This window comes from Crocodylus siamensis, chromosome 6 (assembly GCF_052110815.1).
Source record: "Crocodylus siamensis isolate JL-2025a chromosome 6, ASM5211081v1, whole genome shotgun sequence".
Taxonomy (NCBI): domain Eukaryota; kingdom Metazoa; phylum Chordata; order Crocodylia; family Crocodylidae; genus Crocodylus; species Crocodylus siamensis.
This window is the reverse complement of record NC_143400.1, coordinates 18,890,093-18,906,407: the sequence shown is the minus strand read 5'-3', so window position 1 is coordinate 18,906,407 and position 16,315 is coordinate 18,890,093. Positions and strand designations below refer to the sequence as shown.

The following is a 16,315-nucleotide window of genomic DNA, read 5'->3' as shown; positions in this document are numbered from 1 at the left end:
TGGACACCTGGGTTCCTTGGGGGAGGGGGGGTGTATCTTGGAGTGGGAGTCAGAGACAAGCACAGGCAGGGGGTTGGCTCCTTTATTGAGGGGGTGGAGTGTATTTACATAGCTAAGTACAGGGAGCACAACCTCCACAGTGAAATTACCCTGGGGGGCAATGGGAGGAGCGGGATTACAAAGGGGGTCACTGGGCAGGCTGGGGGTTATAGAGGGGTCACATGACATCACAGGGGTCACTGGGCGAGCTGTAGGGGACCACTGGAAGTTGCAGGGGGTTCAAGGAAGACACTAGGTAGGGGGTCACAGGGGGATGATAGGAAGGCCATGAGGGGGTCACTGGGCAGGCTGGGGGGAGGGGGTGGTGCCCACAGATGCACCATTGGCCTTGCTGGCAGGGGGGGCTGGTGTGGCCTGGGGGCTGTCGCTGGCATCAGCCTTAGGTGGAGCAGCTGGGGGGGAGGCCTGGGCCCCGGTCCCCCCTGGAGCGCCCCCCACCAACCCCCCTGCAGCTGAGGGGGTGGGGCCAGGGCTGGGGGCAGGGCCGGGGGGCAGGGAGACTACAATGTACTTTTGCAGGGAGGGGCCAGAGGGGCCAGGGCTGGGAGGGGCCGGGGCGGCCGACACCAGCTTCACCACTGGGGGGGGTGGCGGTGCCCCCCCTGTCCCCCCCACTGCTACAGGGGCTCCCCCAGCTGCCCCTGCGCCTGCTGGAGATGCCGCTGTGGTGAATGTGATCACCTGCAATGAGAGGGGGGCATCATGGAGGCTCCTGGATGCCTGGGTCCCACCCAGACCCTTGAGTCCCTTGCCCCCGCGACAGTACCTGCTGGGAGGCGCTGGAACCAGAAGCTGAGGACATGACAATGAACTTGGTGGGGGGGGGCGAGGGCTGGCTGGGGGTGGTCGGGCGCCCCCCTGGCACCAGACCAGGCACAGGCAGTGCCAGCGTCCCCGGCACCTTCAGGAGGGGGGAGGCACGTGGCGCCGGGCTCTGCGGGGCCTGTGCCAGTGTCAGTGTTGGCCGTGGCTGCAGGAAAGCAAATGTGGTGGGGGGTGGGTTGAAGAAGGGGGCAGGGTCAGGCAGCTGCAATGCCTCCTGTGTCCTGGCCTTGCACCTTAAAAGATTAAGCACCACCTCCTTTCCACAAGCACACCCCCAAAGGGGATTTGGGGGATACCTAGAGCAAGCCCCACCACCTGGTTTTAGGTCTGGCCCCCTTCCCTAAGCCCCTCCCCCTAGAGAAAGTCCAGGGGATGGGGAAGGTGGTGCTTTCCCCCTCACCTGCTCTAGGCTCCACCCCCTAACCCAGGCTCCTCCCCATGCCCCACCCCCAAAGGGCAGGAAAGGCATTTGGATGGGTAGAATGGTTCCCCCACCCTTTCCCCTAGGCCCTGCCCCCTACCCTGCTTGTACCTGGGTGATGATGAAGGTGGTGCCCTGCCCCTACCTGGGTGATGGTGAGGGTGGTGCGGTTGACCTGCTGGGCCTGCAGTGCAGCCTGGGCCCGGGCCTTGACCACATGGGAGCAGAGCAGGGCGCCAAGGTGCCCGTAGTCAGCTTTGTAGGATTCCTGGTTGTCTGGTGGCGCCCGCAGCTTTGCCAGCACTGGCGCACAGTGCTTCTGCAACCAGGGGGGGCAGTGGTCAGCTGGGGAAGGGGACCCAGGAGACTAGGCAAGGGACGTGTTTCCAAACAGGGGACCCACACGTCTGGGCAGGGGACCCATGAATCTGGGGAAATGACCCAGACCCCAGGTCCTCTACCCTTGCGCACCAGCAGCAGGCTCTGGACGTGGTCAGCCCCGATGCGGTCAATGGTGCTAAGCACCGGCCCCTCCAGCACTGCGCGCACACGCTCGCCCTCACCCGCCAGGCGTGGCAGGATCAGTGTCTTGATCACCTGTAGGTGGTTAGAGGGGCTCAGCTGGGCCTGTCACCCCTGGGACCTCTAACCCCTTGACCCTTGCGCCCCCCACCCGGCACTCACATCAGGGCCCAGCTCTGCCAGCCCCGCGATGGACCCGTAGCGTGTCGTCCACGGTGTCTTCTCGTCCACCCAGCTCTGGGGGAGGGGCCAGTCAGCTTGGAGGTGCAGCGTCCTGGGAAGCCACACCCCAGTAGGCTACGCCCCCAGGCCTGTGAGGGTTTGATTGGCTAGGTCCCACCCCTTGGCAGGTGATGCAGGATTGGAAAGGGGTGAAGCCTTGCCCCCTCTCCTGGCTCTGCCCACTGGAGAAAGGTCTTGGTGATGCAGGATTGCCTGCCTGGTGGTAGGCAGGGGACCCAGGAGCCTGGGGAAGGGCCCAGTGTCCAGGGAGGGGCTCAGGAGTCTGGGCAGGGGAGCCCCGTTCCAGGCCCCACCCCCCCAGCCCCAGGCCCTGTCCCCCTTGATGAAGGTCTTGGTGATGCAGGACTGGATGATGGTGGACAGCCGTGCCCCTGCCCCTAAGTTCAGGCCCTGCCCCATTTACAAGCCCCGCCCACCTTGGTGAAGGTCTTGGTGATACGGGACTGGATGTTGTTGGTGGTGGTGCTGAAGTTCTTGCAGACCTGAGCTACAAGGCGGGCGGCGAAGTCGCGCAGCGCCCAGTGGTTGTCCACATCCGGGCGCAGGCAGAGCTGGCGGCTCACGATGCAGGTCATCACGGCCGGGATCAGCTCATGCAGCTGCCAAGAATCCAGGTGTCTGGGGCCCCAACCCTGCCTGGGAACCCAAGCATCTGGGTCCCCAGCCCCCCCTGCTCCACCCCCCAAGAGAACCCAGGTGTCTGGCTCACGTATTTTTCCAGGTACAGGGTGGGGTTGTCCATCAGTGCCTTCACCATGCGCATGAGGTAGATCAGCAGCGCCAGGTTGTTCTGCACCACATTCACCCGCACCTGGGGTCAGGGGTTGGGGGTCACAGCATGGCCAGCCCCTTCCCCCCACAAGAGGCAGCAGCCATCTCTGGGGGGAGGCATCGGTGGCTGGGTATAGCAGGGAAGGGAGCTGCAGCCACCTCTGGGGTAAGGCATTGAGGTCCAAGGATAACAGGGAATCTCCAAATGCAACTGGCTCTGGGGGGAATGTTAACAGCCAAGTGTGAGAGGCAGCTGACATGCAGCTATCTCTGGGGTGGGACAGTGGGGGCTGGTTATAACAAGGACCCCCAAATGCAGCTGGCTCTGGGGTGCAAAATTAAGAGACAAGTATAACCAGCAACAGAAATGCAGCCACCTCTGGGATGAAGCACTGACAGCCAAGCATAACAGAATGAAAATGCAGCTGCCTCTGGAGTGGGATGTTTCAGGCTGGCAGTAACTGCATTTGAGCTGCCTGTTATCTCTGGCATGGGGAGTTGCGGGCTGAGTATACCAAGGACCCCCAAAGGCTCTGAGGAAGAGCATCAGGGGCTGCATATAACAAGGACCTGAAATACAGTCATCTCTGGGGTGAAGCAGTGACAGCCAAGTATAACAAAGCGCTGAGATGGAGGTGGCTCTGGAGTGTGTGTGGAGGGGGAAGGGGGGGAGTGTTGCAGACCAGATATAACAGGGACAGACAAAGACAGCTGGCTCTAAGGCAGGTACTGGGTAAACCAATCCCCAATGTGGCTGGCTCTGGGGTGCAACATTAATAACCAAGTATAACAAGCAGCTGAAATACAACCAACTTCGGTGGTAAAGCCGTGACAGCCAAGTATAACAGAGAGCTGATATGCAGCAAGCTCTGGGGTACAGGTGTTGCAGGGTATAACAGGGCCCCCCAAAGGCACCTGGTTCTGGGGGTAGCATCAGGGGTTGCATATAACAAAAACCTGAAATGCAACCAACTACCTCTGGGGTAAAACAATGACAACCCAGTATAACAAAAAGCGGAGATGTATCTGGCTCTGAGGTGGGGTGTTGCGGGCTGGGTATAACAGGGACCCCTAATGCAGCTGGCTGGGGTACAACATTAACAGCCAAATACAACATGCAGCTGAAATACAGTCACCTCTGGGGTGAGGCATTGACAGTATAACAGAGAGCTGAGATGCAGCTACCTCTGGGCTGGGGTGTTACTGACTGGGTATAACAGACCGCCCCCCCCAAAGGCAGCTGGCTCTGGGGTGGCTGCTGGGCCGACCCACGCCCAATGCACCCAGCTCTGGGGTTGAACAGCCTGCACTCACCCCTTCCGAGATGAAGGTGCTGAAGCGTGGCAGCATCTGGTAGAGCCCAGGGTCTGTGGCGATGCTCTGCAGGGCCTCCTGGGGGAGCACAGTCAGGCTGGGGGTGATCCTGGGCCCCAGGGAGGGCAGGGTCTAGGGATCCAGGGGGGAGCACTCACAGCGCGCTTAGCCTCGCAGGAACCCACGCAGGCCTCGGTGATCTCCTTGTAGTAGAGCTGCTGCTCCACTGAGAGCTCGTGGATGCTGCGCGGCTTCAGGCGCAGTGCCGCGCCCTCCAGCAACCCTCCCTTCTTCTCCTTGCCTGGGGAGCAGGGGGCAGGTCAGCCAGGCCCTGCCCATGCCGTGCCTCCCGTTCCCGGGTTCCTCGCACTGACCCTTGGTGTCGGGGGCGGCTGCGCTCTGGCCCTTGCCCTTCAGGGCCCCATCGTCGTCCTGCCCCGGCTTCGCGGCCTTCAGGGGCTCTGTGGCCTCTGTCTTCTGCTGTTCCTTGGGGGCTGCAGGGGAAGAGGGATTGGAAACGGGTGTAAGGGAGACAGGTGGCCTGGGGTGGGATGTTGGCTGGAGGTACAGATGACACTGGCCCTAGGGTGGGATGTTGCCTGGGAGTAACAAATGCAGCTGCTCTGGGGTGAGACATTCCCTGGGTGTAACGGGTGCAGCTGGGCCTGGGGTGGGCACCAGGCTGGGTAGAATGGGGCCGGATGCAGCTGGATCTGGGGTGGGATGTTGACTGAATAGAACAGGGTCTGTTAACCCCTTGGTAGCCACAGCTGTGCATCTAGGTCAGTACAAGGCACGTGGAAGTGGGGGTTCTCCCGAATGCCTGGGTCCTCCACTCACCGGGGGGCGGGTTCTCAGGAATGGCTGGCTGGACGCCCTCGATGCTGAGCCAATGAGCTGCGGAGGACAGACAAGTGGATGGGGTCAGAGGAACTCTAGGTTGGGGGGGCCAGAGGTTGGGGGCCAGGGCTCACCCTTGAGGCACACGTCCAGGGGCACGCGGGGCAGCGGTGTGTTGATGATGTCACTGAGCTCAACCTCACGCTCGTCGTAGAAGTACAGCTCGCGCCCACCTCCGCTGGCAAAGCGGAAAGGCAGGAACTCCTGCGCCTGGAACCCGTACAGCGGCTGCGGGGCGGGGGCAAGTGTTGGGGGTCAGCTAGGGGCACCGAGCACTGCTCCAAGAGCACCCCCATCAGCCCTGGGGCTGTCCCCCATCACCTCCACGTTCTTAAGCTTGAGCGCATAGTCGATGTCGCTGGTTGTCAGCTTGCGGCGCCGCCCCATGTGCATAAACTTCACGGCGTCCTGGGGAGGTGCAGACAGGGGAGGGGGTTAGGCACACACAGGGCTGGAGGCAGCTGGCTCTGGGGTGCAGGGTGAGATGTAACGTGGGGAGCGAAGGTACCTGTGCGATCTCCTTGAGACGGTAGCTGACCTCGTCGGCCAGCAGCTGCGCGGCTTCCTCCGGCACCTGCGCCAGCCCCATGGACTCGGCCACCACCTTCATGGAGTCGCTGGGCAGCAGTGTCTGGCTCAGCTTTGGCTTCTTCTCCTCTGCCATCCTGCCGGGGGGGGGGGGCACCTGGGGGGCACAGGACCATGTCGGGGGGGGTGCAGAGACCCCCAGACCTGCCCTTGCCTCGGGGTCCCCCCAACCGTTGGGGCTCCCCATGGGGGGCCCCCCAGTTGGCCCCAAGGCGGGAATCCCATCCTAGGGTGATCCTCCCCCTCCTCCTACATCACTCTCCTCCCTTCATAGGGACCCACCACATGATCCCACCCCCAGGGACCCCCCTTCCTCTATGAAGACCCCCCCACGAAGACCCCCCACGTGACCCTCACCCCCAGAAGCTGCGCCCCCACGCACACGGCGCCCTCAAGCTCACGCGGGCGCCTCGCGCCCCGCCGCCGTCCTAACCCCGCCCCCAGCGACTCGCCATTCACTACCACCCTACCAGGACTTGCAGCCACACTGCGCACGCGCAAAGCAACTGTAGGCAGCAAAACCTCATTACGCATGCGCCACCCTATTAATTGAGGTCACTCCCCTACCGCCGCGCATGCGTAGAGCTCTATTTGTCACTCCCTGCCCAACGTTTCTTGCCCGCAGTTCTCCACATGCACTCTTCACTTTACCCCCCGTAGTTGGGAGTGCGCATGCTCAATGCCAGCTCCCCCTTAAAGGGGACGCTAGGGCTCCGCCTGTTGGCGCTGTTGCTCGGGGCCCGGGTGCGGGGCGAGCGAAAGCCCACCCCGTGCGAAGGTAAAGAGGCGGGGCACTTAAAGGGGCCATATGCGGCTATAGGGAGCGGACAGGGGCTATAAGGGGGGCATATGCCAGACTGTGGCAGGAGAGCAGGGGCCCCACTACATGCACAGGGAGGGGAGCTGCTGTGGTCCATACAGGCCTATAGGGCCCGCTGGGTGGGGCTGGGCAGTGTCACAGGCCACTGGGGCCGATATGAGACTATATGGACCTGGACTGGAGGGGATGCCCCACAGGGCACTACAGATGGTCCACATGCACACTATGGCCTGGGCAGAGCTGGAGGGCAGGCCCCACGGGGTGGATGCCAGCTGGGCAGGGGTGCCCATGGGGGTCCTGACCGCTGCCTCCTGCAGTCTGCAAGTATCTGAGCCTGGAGCTGGAGGCGGTGCTGGCCAGCAGCACCCAGTCTGCAGAGGTGCTGGAACTGGGGCAGGTGCTGGACTTGGGTTGGCAGCAGCACAGCGTCTGCTACGGTGTCTCATGAGTGCTGTCCAGACGCTGGGTTCCTCGGGGGTGAGAGCAATGGGAGCACAAGCACCTGCGTTCCCTCCTGGCTCAGGGACGGGGGCTTGGTGGGGGGAGGGTCAGGACCCAGAAAAGCTCCAGTGGGGTTCCCCCCCACCTTGTAGGTCTGTCTCTCCCCAGCTCCTTTTCCCTTTTTCCCCTCTCCTGTCCCAGGGAGATGCATCTGGCTAAGGGCCTGGAGAGCGTCTATGAGTGGCTGTTGCAATACAGCGTCCACGCTGAATGTCCTGCGAGGCTGCGCTATGCTAAGGTCAGCCAGGTTCCCCCAGCTCCACGAGGGCAACGAGGCCTGGGTTCCCTCCCTGGTGCCTCAGCCCTTCTCAACCCCTTCCCCAGGGCCAGGGCCAGAGCCAGACTGTGAACACCCTGCACAACTGGTGCACAAGGGGGTGAAGGGTGGACCTGGGCATCCCCTGGAGCTGTGGGATGAGCTCTCAGTGGAAGTCACCCAGCTGAAGCAGCAGGTCAGGCCTAGTGGGGGGGCTGTGGGTTGGCAGTGGGGGCCCTGGCAGGGCTGGTGGGGCAGGGGCTGCGGCTCGGAAGTGGAGGCCCTGGGCGGGCTCTTACAGCTTCTGTGACCCTTCACCCTCACAGTGCGAGACAATGCTGGAGCCCTACGAGGAGCCACTGGAGGGCTGGTACTTCCATTTCCAGAGGCGGCCGCTGAGGCAGTTCCTCTGTGAGGGCCACATGCTGGGGGCTGGGGACATGGGTAAAGAACCCCCTGCCCTACTGATACCCTGCACTCTGGACCCACAGCCCCTGCCCGCCCTGGTGTTGGCTCTGCCCCAGACTCAGCTGCAGTTTGGGGGCTTTCCCCCCACTTTCCTCTCTGCAGCCTGCTTGGATGAGGTCTGGACCAAGAGGGGACCAAGGGAACCAGGAGGAGGAGGAAGACCAAAGATGCCCCCCCACAGCACGACCCCAGGAAGCTTTGAGCAAGTTGTGGGGAGGGGAGGTTGTGCACAACCCGGACGGGGAGTTGTGTGCCCCGCCACCTGCAGCACCAACCCCTCCCCACGTGGAGGGAACAAGTGCCACCACATTAAAGCCCATGTATTTTAACCCATTCGTGGCTGTGTTGGGGTGTCCAGGGTTGGGGGCGTTGGGGCATTTCCAGGGCCCACCCTAGCGGTGAGGGACAGCTGAGACCTCTTCTCCTAAATCCCCTCCCTCTTACTGTAGGGAAAACAGAGATCGGCCCCGCGAAACCCTCCTGGGCAGCTTTTTATCCCTCGCAGCTACCCGTTCACTGGGCGATTCCAAAATGACGGCCCCCACTACGTGAAGGCCGCCATTTCCAAGATGGCGGCACCCCGCGCGGGGTACAGAGGAGGCGCGCCTGTGTGTAAGTTCTGCTGAGGAGGAGTGCCCCATTCCGGAGCGTACTTCTGGTGTGCGGGCTCCGCTGCTGGGCGAAACCGTCGTGGCGGTAATTGTAGGGGAGGAGGGACAGACCATTAAAGGGAGCCGGTAAGGGATGGAGGACCCCTGGGGCACTGGGTGAAACCATTCAGTGACAGGCGGGGGGCGGCGTAGAGTGAGCCCATTGAAGGGATAGGCGCGACCATTCAGCGTGCTCTAAGAGGCGGGGAGCGGGGCAAGACTATTCACGAATACCTTAGGGGAGGTCCAGACCATGTGGGGGGTGCTTTGGGCACCTGCAAGCTCACCCCTGACCTCCTACCATGAAGCTCTTTGACCTCCGACCTAAGCAAACTACATGACTCTTGAACTCTTACCTTCTGTGCTTTTACAGTCACATATAGACACCTACAACTCTGTCACCTTTGACCTCCAGCAGCCACAACCCTTAAGCCCCTTCTACTCAAACCTATCCCACTACAGCCCAGCTGTAACCCTGTGACCTGCAGGTCCCGCTCCCATGAATCTACCTCAGGATCCTCTCAGATCTGCTGACCCTTGAACTCCGACCTCCAGCTTGTGGAGGGGTCTCATCACCCTGCAAACCTTGACTCCCCCACACCTCCAGCCTCTGTCCGTGACCCCCCAGCACCCATGACCAACCCTGGGGCTGCACCCTCAGTGTGCACAGCACTGCTGGGCGCACGGCGGATCGTGGGCAGCCCCTACACCGTGGTGGTGCTGCAGGAGGGCTACCACCAGCCCATGCCAGATGGCGGTGCACAGGCGGATGGGACAGTGACGCTGCTGCAGGGACCACTCCCCACATTGGTGGATACGGGGGGCCCGTGGGGCCGTGAGCGGCTCCTGGCAGCACTGGCGGGTGAGGGGCTGGCACCAGCTGACATCATGCACGTGGTCTGCACCCACGGCCACTCAGACCATGCTGGCAACCTCAACCTCTTCCCTGCAGCTGAGCTGCTCGTGGGCTTCGACCGCAGCGCACCAGGCAGTGATCGCTACCTGCCTGTGGGGCTGGTGGAGGGGCGGCCGCATGCCCTGGACCCCGGGCATGTGGAAGTGGTGGCCACACCAGGCCACGTGGCCGCCCACACCAGTGTGGTGGTGCGGGGCACAATGCTGGGCACTGTGGTGGTGGCTGGGGACCTGTTTGAGCGGCATGGGGATGAGGATGCCTGGCAGGGGTTGAGTGAGGACCCAGCACGGCAGGAGCACAGCCGCCAGTGGGTGCTCAGCTTCGCTGACGTGGTGGTACCTGGACATGGTGCCCCCTTCCGTGTACTGCGGGGGGGCACCAAAGAGCCAGGGGGGTCCGAGGGGTGATGGCAGAAGGACCAGAAGGTGTCTGGGACCCCAGCCCCTCTGCTCCCATCTGCCAGGTGTCTGAGCAGCAAATAAATACCATGGAATTGAGCTGCGCTCTGCCTCTCCTTGGGGAGGGCCTGGGGTGTAGCACTGAGGTGTGGGGGAGGGCTGGGGATGGCAGCAGGGCCTCTGTGAGGGTATTGGGTGGCGATGGGAGGGTCCCTCCCAGGCTGGGAATGGAGGAGCCAGAATGGGGAGAGAACCCAGGCATCTGGGGCTGCTTCAGTGGCAGAAGGGCTGTGGGCCTCCAGGGCTCCTGAGTGGGTTGGGGTTGACCTAGGGACACAGACACAAGTGTAACAGTGAGGGCCAGGCCACATGCATGTGTCCTGGACACGTGGGGCCCACGTGTGTGTGCCTGTGACACCAGGTTGGTGCATGTCCTGGATGCCTGGGTTCTACATGTGCAGATACCACCCCCCCACACACACACCTGGGACTGGGGGCAGGGTTCAAAGGGCCGCCCCACCCTGCAACCAGGACCCGAGCAGACCCAGACGCCTGGGTTCCACAGTAAAACCCTGGTCTCTGCCTCGATCGATTGAGCTAAGGCCTTGATGGCACGTCACAGCTCAAGGCCACAGCACCTGGAGCTCCCGGCCCCCCTTGGGGCCCAGACTCCTGAGTTCTCTGGGGTGGGAGGGGCTGAGGGGTAAAAGCAGGGAGCTGGGGGCCCACATGCCTGGGTTCTCTGGTGGGGGATTTGGGGGGGCAGCCCCAGTGGTGTCTGTGGGTGCCTCTTTCCTGCCCCCCTAGTCCACAAATTGAACCCAGGGCTGCAGGGCAAAGGTGGCATTTATGGGACCTTGGCCCTGAGAACAGAAAAGCTTGTTAGATAATCAGTCATAACTTGTGGTATCTGCTCCCTGCCAATCAGGAACCCAGGCATGTGGGGTCCCAGCCCCCCCCCCTCACCCCCAGGTGTCCAGGCCCCCTACGCTCACCCTCCAACCCCTCCCCTCCCAGAGAACCCAGGCATCCGAGCCTGGGGGAGCCTCCTGTCACAGCCCCCCTCCCCCCACTGTGGTTGCTATCTTGGCTGTGGGGCAAACTCCAGGAGCAGCCACACCTACCCCCTGGACCTATATACTCTGCAGCCCCAGCAGCCCCCACAGCCGCCATGTGCCCCGGAGCCTGTTCACGGGCATTGGGAGCTGCGCTGTGGCCCCTGGCCGTGCTCTGCGCCATCTGCAATGTGCTGCTCTGCTTCCCCAACTGGGAGACCCAGTTTGTGCATGGGGGTGGTGCCCACCTCACCCCGGAGGTGATGTACTTGGGTGGCCTCGTTGGCGGTGGCCTGTTGGTACGAGGGGCGCTGGGCAGACTGGGAGGGACTGGGAGCTGAGCCAGGGACTGCAGGGAGCAGGCCAGACCAGGGTCTTTGCCCTTCTCTCTTCTCCTTCCAGGTTGTGATCACCGCAATCCACTTTCAGGCAGCTGGCCATCAGGGCTGCTGTGGGAACCGCTGCGGGGTGAGAGACCCCTGCCCTAAATCAAGAGGCTGTGGGTTGGGAGTGAGGGGCACCAGTAGGGTGGGGGGAAGGGCTGCAGGTCAGGAGTGAGGGACACCGGCTAGCCTGATCCTGCCCCCCCAGCTAACAGCCCTCCCCTGCTCCTGCAGATGTTCCTGTCCATGCTGATGGCGGTGCTGGGCATGGGGGGTGCGATCTATGCCATGACGGTGTCAGGGCTGGCACTGATCCACGGGCCCCTGTGCCAGTATCTCCTGTCCAACGGCAACCTCTCAGATTGGGGACGGCCCTTCCAGGGCTCATCCTGGAAGTCCAACGATGATGATGACTTCAGGTTGGGGGGCTGCGGGTTCGGAGTGAGGGACACCAGGGGGGCCTGGAAAGGCAAGGGATGTGGGTTGGAAGTGAGGGGCACTGGCCGGGCTTTGGGGGCCAACCCAGGCTGACCCCCTGCCCCCCGCAGGGAGTCGAGCTACCTGTTCCACCCAGAACTCTGGGGGAAATGCCGCAACCCGCCAGATGTGGTGAAGTTCAACATCATTCTTTTCTCCCTGATCCTGGGGGGGGGCACGCTGGAGCTGCTGCTCTGCACTGTGCAGTTCTTCAACGGCTGTGCCGGTTGCATCTGTGGCCCCCGGCTCCGCAAGTGCCCCGTGAGTGCCCCTTATCCCCAGCCGGTCCCACCCCAGAGCCAGCCGCCCTGCAGGGCTGGCCGGGGGCTGTGACAGGGACAGACGGGGACTCACCTCCTTCCTTTCTCTTTCAGGCGACGCAGCACTGAGGCACGCTGGAGCCGCACCCCCAGCTCTAGACCTACGTGGGTACCCAGGCATCCAGGGTTACCCTAAGCACCATGGACTCGGGATGACTTTGGGGAGGGAGTACGGGGGGTCCTGCTGTACCTTGCTTGTGGCTCCAATAAAGCCCAGGACAGGGTCAAGGGTCGTGTGGTGCCTATGGAGAATGAGGGGGGGATTGACAGGGGGTGGGTAGGAAGAAGCTGTGACCTTCCCGCCCCCCGGCTGGAGCCCCTCACTCACAACCCACAGCCGTGCCAGCCCAAGTGGTGCCTCTGACCACTGGAACCCCAGCCCTGTGAATGCCCCTTACTCCCAACCCGCAACCCCCAGCCCAACAAGTGCCCCTCACTCCTGCCCCGCAGCCCCACCCCCACCAGTGCCCCTCACTCCCAACCCGCAGCCCCCCAGCCCTACCAGTGCCCCTTACTCCTGACCTGCAGCCCCACCTCTCCTGCAGGGGGTGGGGGAGGCCGGATGTCACAGCTCAGCTGTTGGCCTGGCTGTGTCGTGTGTGGCTGCAGCAGCCCTGTCGCCTGCTCTGCCCCGAGCCACTGGCGGGGGGTCACAGAGCTTGGAGCCCCCCGAGGCCGGTAGGTGACTCCAGGGGGAAGTTGGTGGGGGTGTCCCAGACGCCTGGGTTCTGTGTGTGCTATAGGGACCTGCCTCTCTGGGTCCTGTTCAACCCCCACATCTCACTTCCGTGGAGCTGGGCTGGGGCAGATGTGGCAGTATCAAGGCTGGGGGGGGGGGCAGTGCCCTAGAGGGACCCGAGCTGAGACCTGAAGGACTCGTTCCATGCACACATGGGAGATATCATATCAGAGCTACAAATACCTCCTCCCGACCCAGCCATTGGAGTCCCTGGAGAGGGAAGGCCCCCGCCCTGCCCCCCAATTCAGTGCCCCCCAGGACACCTTGATTGGGGCCTGGTAGGGACTGCCCCCCACCCCTCCCCCACTCTGCAGATCTGGTGACAGGAACTCTTATCAGCCTCACCCAGCAGTAACAACCGTGACCCTGTGGTGGCCTGTGCCTACAGGAAGAGAACCAAGGCGTTTGGGTGCCCAGCCCCCCCTGCTCTCACCCCCCAGCCACTGCTGTCTTAGCGAACCCAGGCATCTGGGCTTTCCACTCTGATGCACAAGACTTCACTCCTTCCCCTTTGAAACTGGAACTAAAGGATAGGAGCTGGGAGCCCGGATGCCTGGGTCCTCTCCCTGCTACCTAGGAGGGGATAAGGGCTGGCGGTGAGAGAAGTTGGGGCTGGGAGCCCGGACGCCTACAGCTGGATTTAGGACAAGGCCTTGCCTCCCCACAACCCCAATTATATTGCCGAGGGGTAAGGCACACACCTCAGCTGCCTCTTCCTGGGTGGGGGCTATAACGGGGCAGTCCTGGGGCCAGGAAAGACTCAGTGAAGGCAGAAGCTTTGGCCTGGGATCAGTAGGTTACCGGGAGAACTGGGAAGGGGGCTGTGAGTTGGGAGGGGCACTGGCAGGGCTAGGGAGGTGGGGACTGCAGGTTGGGAGTGAGGGGCACTGGCAGGGCTGGGGGGGCAGTCCAGGGGGATCCCCATTGTCTCGAACCCCCCCCCCCAAGCCCCACTCCAGCCCCTGCGATGGCTGCAGACATTGAAGACAGCTCCGTGCCACTGCTGCAGGACCCTGAGGATTCCCCTGTGACCCCTGCCCTGACCTGTAAGTGCCCCCTGTCCCCCTCTGGCTACCCCCTACCCCGGGCCCCTCCTGACCCCGTGTCTCTTCCAGGCCTGGGCAAGCTGGTGCTGTCGGCGCTGCCAGTCGCCTGCGTTGTGGTTGGTGAGTCCAACCCCTCCACTGGGGCAGGGCAGATCCTCCCCTTCTGCCCCCCTCATTGACCCCATGCTCCCCCAGGGGCCGTGTACCTGCAGCAGTGTCCGTGCCAGCCCCTGGTGCCCGTTTACCTGCTGGGCGTGGGGGTCGTGGCCCTGCTGAGCCTGCTGCTGACCTGCCTGCCCTGCGGCAATGGGACCGAGCCACCCCCAGTGAAACCTGGTGTCTGGGGCTGCCATGCACTCTTCCTCCTCTTCCACTTTGCCTGGTTCATTGCCGGTGAGTCACAGGCCCAGATGCCTGGGTCCACTGGGGACAGAGAGTGAGTGGGATGTTTTGACCTTTGATCTCTGTGGTGGCCCTCTCATAGGGCTGCTTGTGTCCCAGGCCCCTCTAGCTTGCATTTCCTGCCTCCCCAGCAGTGACCTCTGACCTCTTGTGGCCTTGCCAGCTGGGTGTGACCCCGATCCCCTACCTGCATCTTCTTAGCTAGCTGTGACCCCTCCAAGTCCCCCCAGCAATAACCTCTGACCCTTTCTAGACCCCCATCTCTATGTTCTAGCTAGCTGTGACCCCCTTGATTTCCCCCCTAACAGTAACCCTTGAACCCTCCCTGACCTCCACAGATGGGTATGACCTGCCCCATTTCCCTGTTCCTATTTAGTTGTGATCCCTTGAAATTCCCTCTAGAAATGACCTCTGACCCAGCTGGGTGTGACCCGACTCCACATCTCCATGTTCTTAGCTAGCTGTGACCCCTGATGCCCCACCCACATCGTCACAGCTAGCTGTGACTTTGTGAACTGCCCCCAGCTGTGACCTCTGGCCCCACCCCAGGCAACCTGACTCTGCCCCTGCATGACCCCTGACCCTTGTCCTCCCATGACCTCTGCCCCACAGGCAACGTGTGGGTATACTCCATCTACCCGCCGGAGTACGTGGCCACTGGGAACCCGCGCTTTTGCCACCGTGGCCTCTACCTCTTTGCCTTCTGGCTAACCACGGGTGCCTACATCGTGTTGGGTCTGGCGCTGCTGCTGGCCCTCGGAGCCGCTGCCTGCCTCCTGCTGCTGCGCACTCGCCTGCCCTGGGCCCGCCACGCTGACTACCCCTAGGGGGTCAGGGGTTGGGGGTCACTGTGGGCAGAAAATGGGACCAATAAATCTGTGAGAAGTCCAGGCCTCTGGGGCAGTATCCCCTAGGGCTCCCATGCCTTTGCCCACACTCCCATGATCCCCCAGAGTAGGAGCCCCCTTCGTCAACCTAACAAAACCCTATTAAAGGGGGTCTGTACGTCCCCCTGCAACTGGGTCCGGGGGAGGCAGGGTCCCAAGTGTGTACCAGTGGCGTCAACATCCACAATGATCCCCTGCAATGCCACAGGGGCTGGGACCATGGCAGGTGGCAGGGAAGGAGAAGAGGGGTGAGAGGTGCCTGAGGACAAAGAGCCCCCAGCCCAGTGCTGTTCTGGGAGGTCTCGGGGGTCCTAGTGTAGTTCACACAGGTTACGTACTGAGGGCCAAATCTGGCACCGCAGGGCAGCAGGGCCTCGCTGCAGGGGGCAGCAGCCACCTGCCTAGAGGACAGCACTGTCTCCAGCACTGCATCCAGGGCCATTGGGCTGGGGTGCCTGTGAAAGGTAGTGCCCACAGGCCCCGCTGCATCCTGCGGGAGACAATGGGAGTCACAGGGTTGCTGGGCACTGTGACCCTCCAAGCACCAAAGGCTCAGGAAACCCAGGCATCTAGTCTGCCAGCTCTCACCCCTGCAGCCTCCCCTCATCCCCTCTCACACAGCTCAGGCTTCCGGGCTCCCAGACACTCGTCTCCCAGCCACCACTCTCTGGCCAAGAGACCCCCAGGAGTCCGGGTGACAAAACATGGCACTGCTTCCCATGACTTGGGCATTGTGGATAGGATCTAACACAGGCACCACCCTTGTTAAGGGGAGCTGTGGCAGGCAGGGCTGTCCCTAGGGGACGGTGAATCGGGGTGACCACCCTGGGCCCCACGGAGCCGGGTGGAGCAGTGGCGCGCGGAGTTGGGCGGAGTGGTGGCTCCGTGTTCAGTCACTTGCTATCCCCTGCTGCTGCCGCAGCTTCTAAGGGGCCTAGGCCTGGGCCGGAGCGGGGGCGGGGACCCACATGCGCTGATTTGTCGTGGGCCCCACACCTTGCTTGGGTCGCCTCTGGTGGCAGGATGCACTGGGCCGGGCTGGGCTGGACTTTCTTATTCCACTTCTTTTTCCCACTCCCTCATGCACGCGCAGCCCTCCGTCTTGCAGCACGTCGACCTCTCCATGTGGCACGACACTCTGTCCTGCAGCACCTCCAGCAGCCATGAGCTTTTTGTAGAAAATCCTGGTTAAATTGAGACCCCTGATCAGAGATTTCCATCCCAAATTAAATCATAATTTCAATGGATTTGATCAAATCCATCCTGTCAGCAGGGGACAACCCAAGCACCTGGGACCCTTCACGCATGGGGAAAGAACCTAGGCATCTGGGCCCCGCAAAGAGAGCCGATACC

General features: G+C 62.6%; 5 protein-coding genes across 8 annotated transcripts; 4 read left to right on the top strand and 1 right to left on the bottom strand.

Moving 5' to 3' along the window:
- Positions 1-64: 64 nt before the first annotated feature.
- TAF6 (TATA-box binding protein associated factor 6) lies at positions 65-6,178 on the bottom strand. 3 transcript variants are annotated; one of them, XM_090055600.1, is made up of 15 exons: positions 6,002-6,178; positions 5,565-5,741; positions 5,378-5,464; positions 5,131-5,284; positions 4,997-5,053; positions 4,531-4,650; positions 4,315-4,457; positions 4,157-4,234; positions 2,781-2,882; positions 2,488-2,670; positions 1,991-2,065; positions 1,778-1,903; positions 1,452-1,625; positions 827-1,030; positions 65-741 (listed from the first exon to the last, which is right to left on the bottom strand). In XM_090055600.1, exons 1-15 carry the CDS (start codon positions 6,176-6,178, stop codon positions 337-339), a joined length of 2,262 nt encoding a protein of 753 aa, XP_089911726.1. In that variant the 3' UTR covers positions 65-336. The 3 variants fall into 3 exon arrangements, with proteins under 3 accessions (XP_089911726.1, XP_089911727.1, XP_089911728.1); XM_090055601.1 differs by having other exon boundaries at positions 1,452-1,622; XM_090055602.1 differs by having other exon boundaries at positions 5,565-5,737; positions 5,999-6,125.
- A 41-nt stretch (positions 6,179-6,219) lies between these two features.
- On the top strand, positions 6,220-8,853 carry CNPY4 (canopy FGF signaling regulator 4). The gene is given in 8 exon segments (XM_090055816.1): positions 6,220-6,422; positions 7,107-7,203; positions 7,290-7,323; positions 7,326-7,417; positions 7,548-7,665; positions 7,792-7,891; positions 8,139-8,301; positions 8,713-8,853. Coding segments are annotated over 7 exon segments (747 nt in total). The 3' UTR covers positions 8,242-8,301; positions 8,713-8,853.
- On the top strand, positions 8,260-11,916 carry LOC149861382 (transmembrane 4 L6 family member 5-like; the record flags this gene model as incomplete). Its single annotated transcript, XM_090053752.1, has 4 exons — positions 8,260-8,385; positions 11,111-11,176; positions 11,326-11,510; positions 11,640-11,916. Coding segments are annotated over 4 exons (639 nt in total), but the record flags the coding sequence as incomplete, so codon positions are not given.
- MBLAC1 (metallo-beta-lactamase domain containing 1) lies at positions 8,973-9,752 on the top strand. Its single transcript, XM_090055836.1, has one exon. The coding sequence runs from the start codon at positions 8,973-8,975 to the stop codon at positions 9,660-9,662; it is 690 nt and encodes a 229-aa protein (XP_089911962.1). The 3' UTR covers positions 9,663-9,752.
- Positions 11,917-12,415: 499 nt separating the features above from the next.
- On the top strand, positions 12,416-14,922 carry LOC149861381 (transmembrane protein 272-like). Of its 2 annotated transcripts, none has more exons than XM_090055837.1 (5): positions 12,416-12,566; positions 13,576-13,673; positions 13,743-13,793; positions 13,869-14,066; positions 14,688-14,922. In XM_090055837.1, the coding sequence occupies exons 1-5, from the start codon at positions 12,451-12,453 to the stop codon at positions 14,900-14,902; spliced, it is 678 nt and encodes a 225-aa protein (XP_089911963.1). In that variant the 5' UTR covers positions 12,416-12,450; the 3' UTR covers positions 14,903-14,922. The 2 variants fall into 2 exon arrangements, with proteins under 2 accessions (XP_089911963.1, XP_089911964.1); XM_090055838.1 differs by having other exon boundaries at positions 12,424-13,315.
- The last annotated feature ends 1,393 nt before the right edge of the window (positions 14,923-16,315 follow it).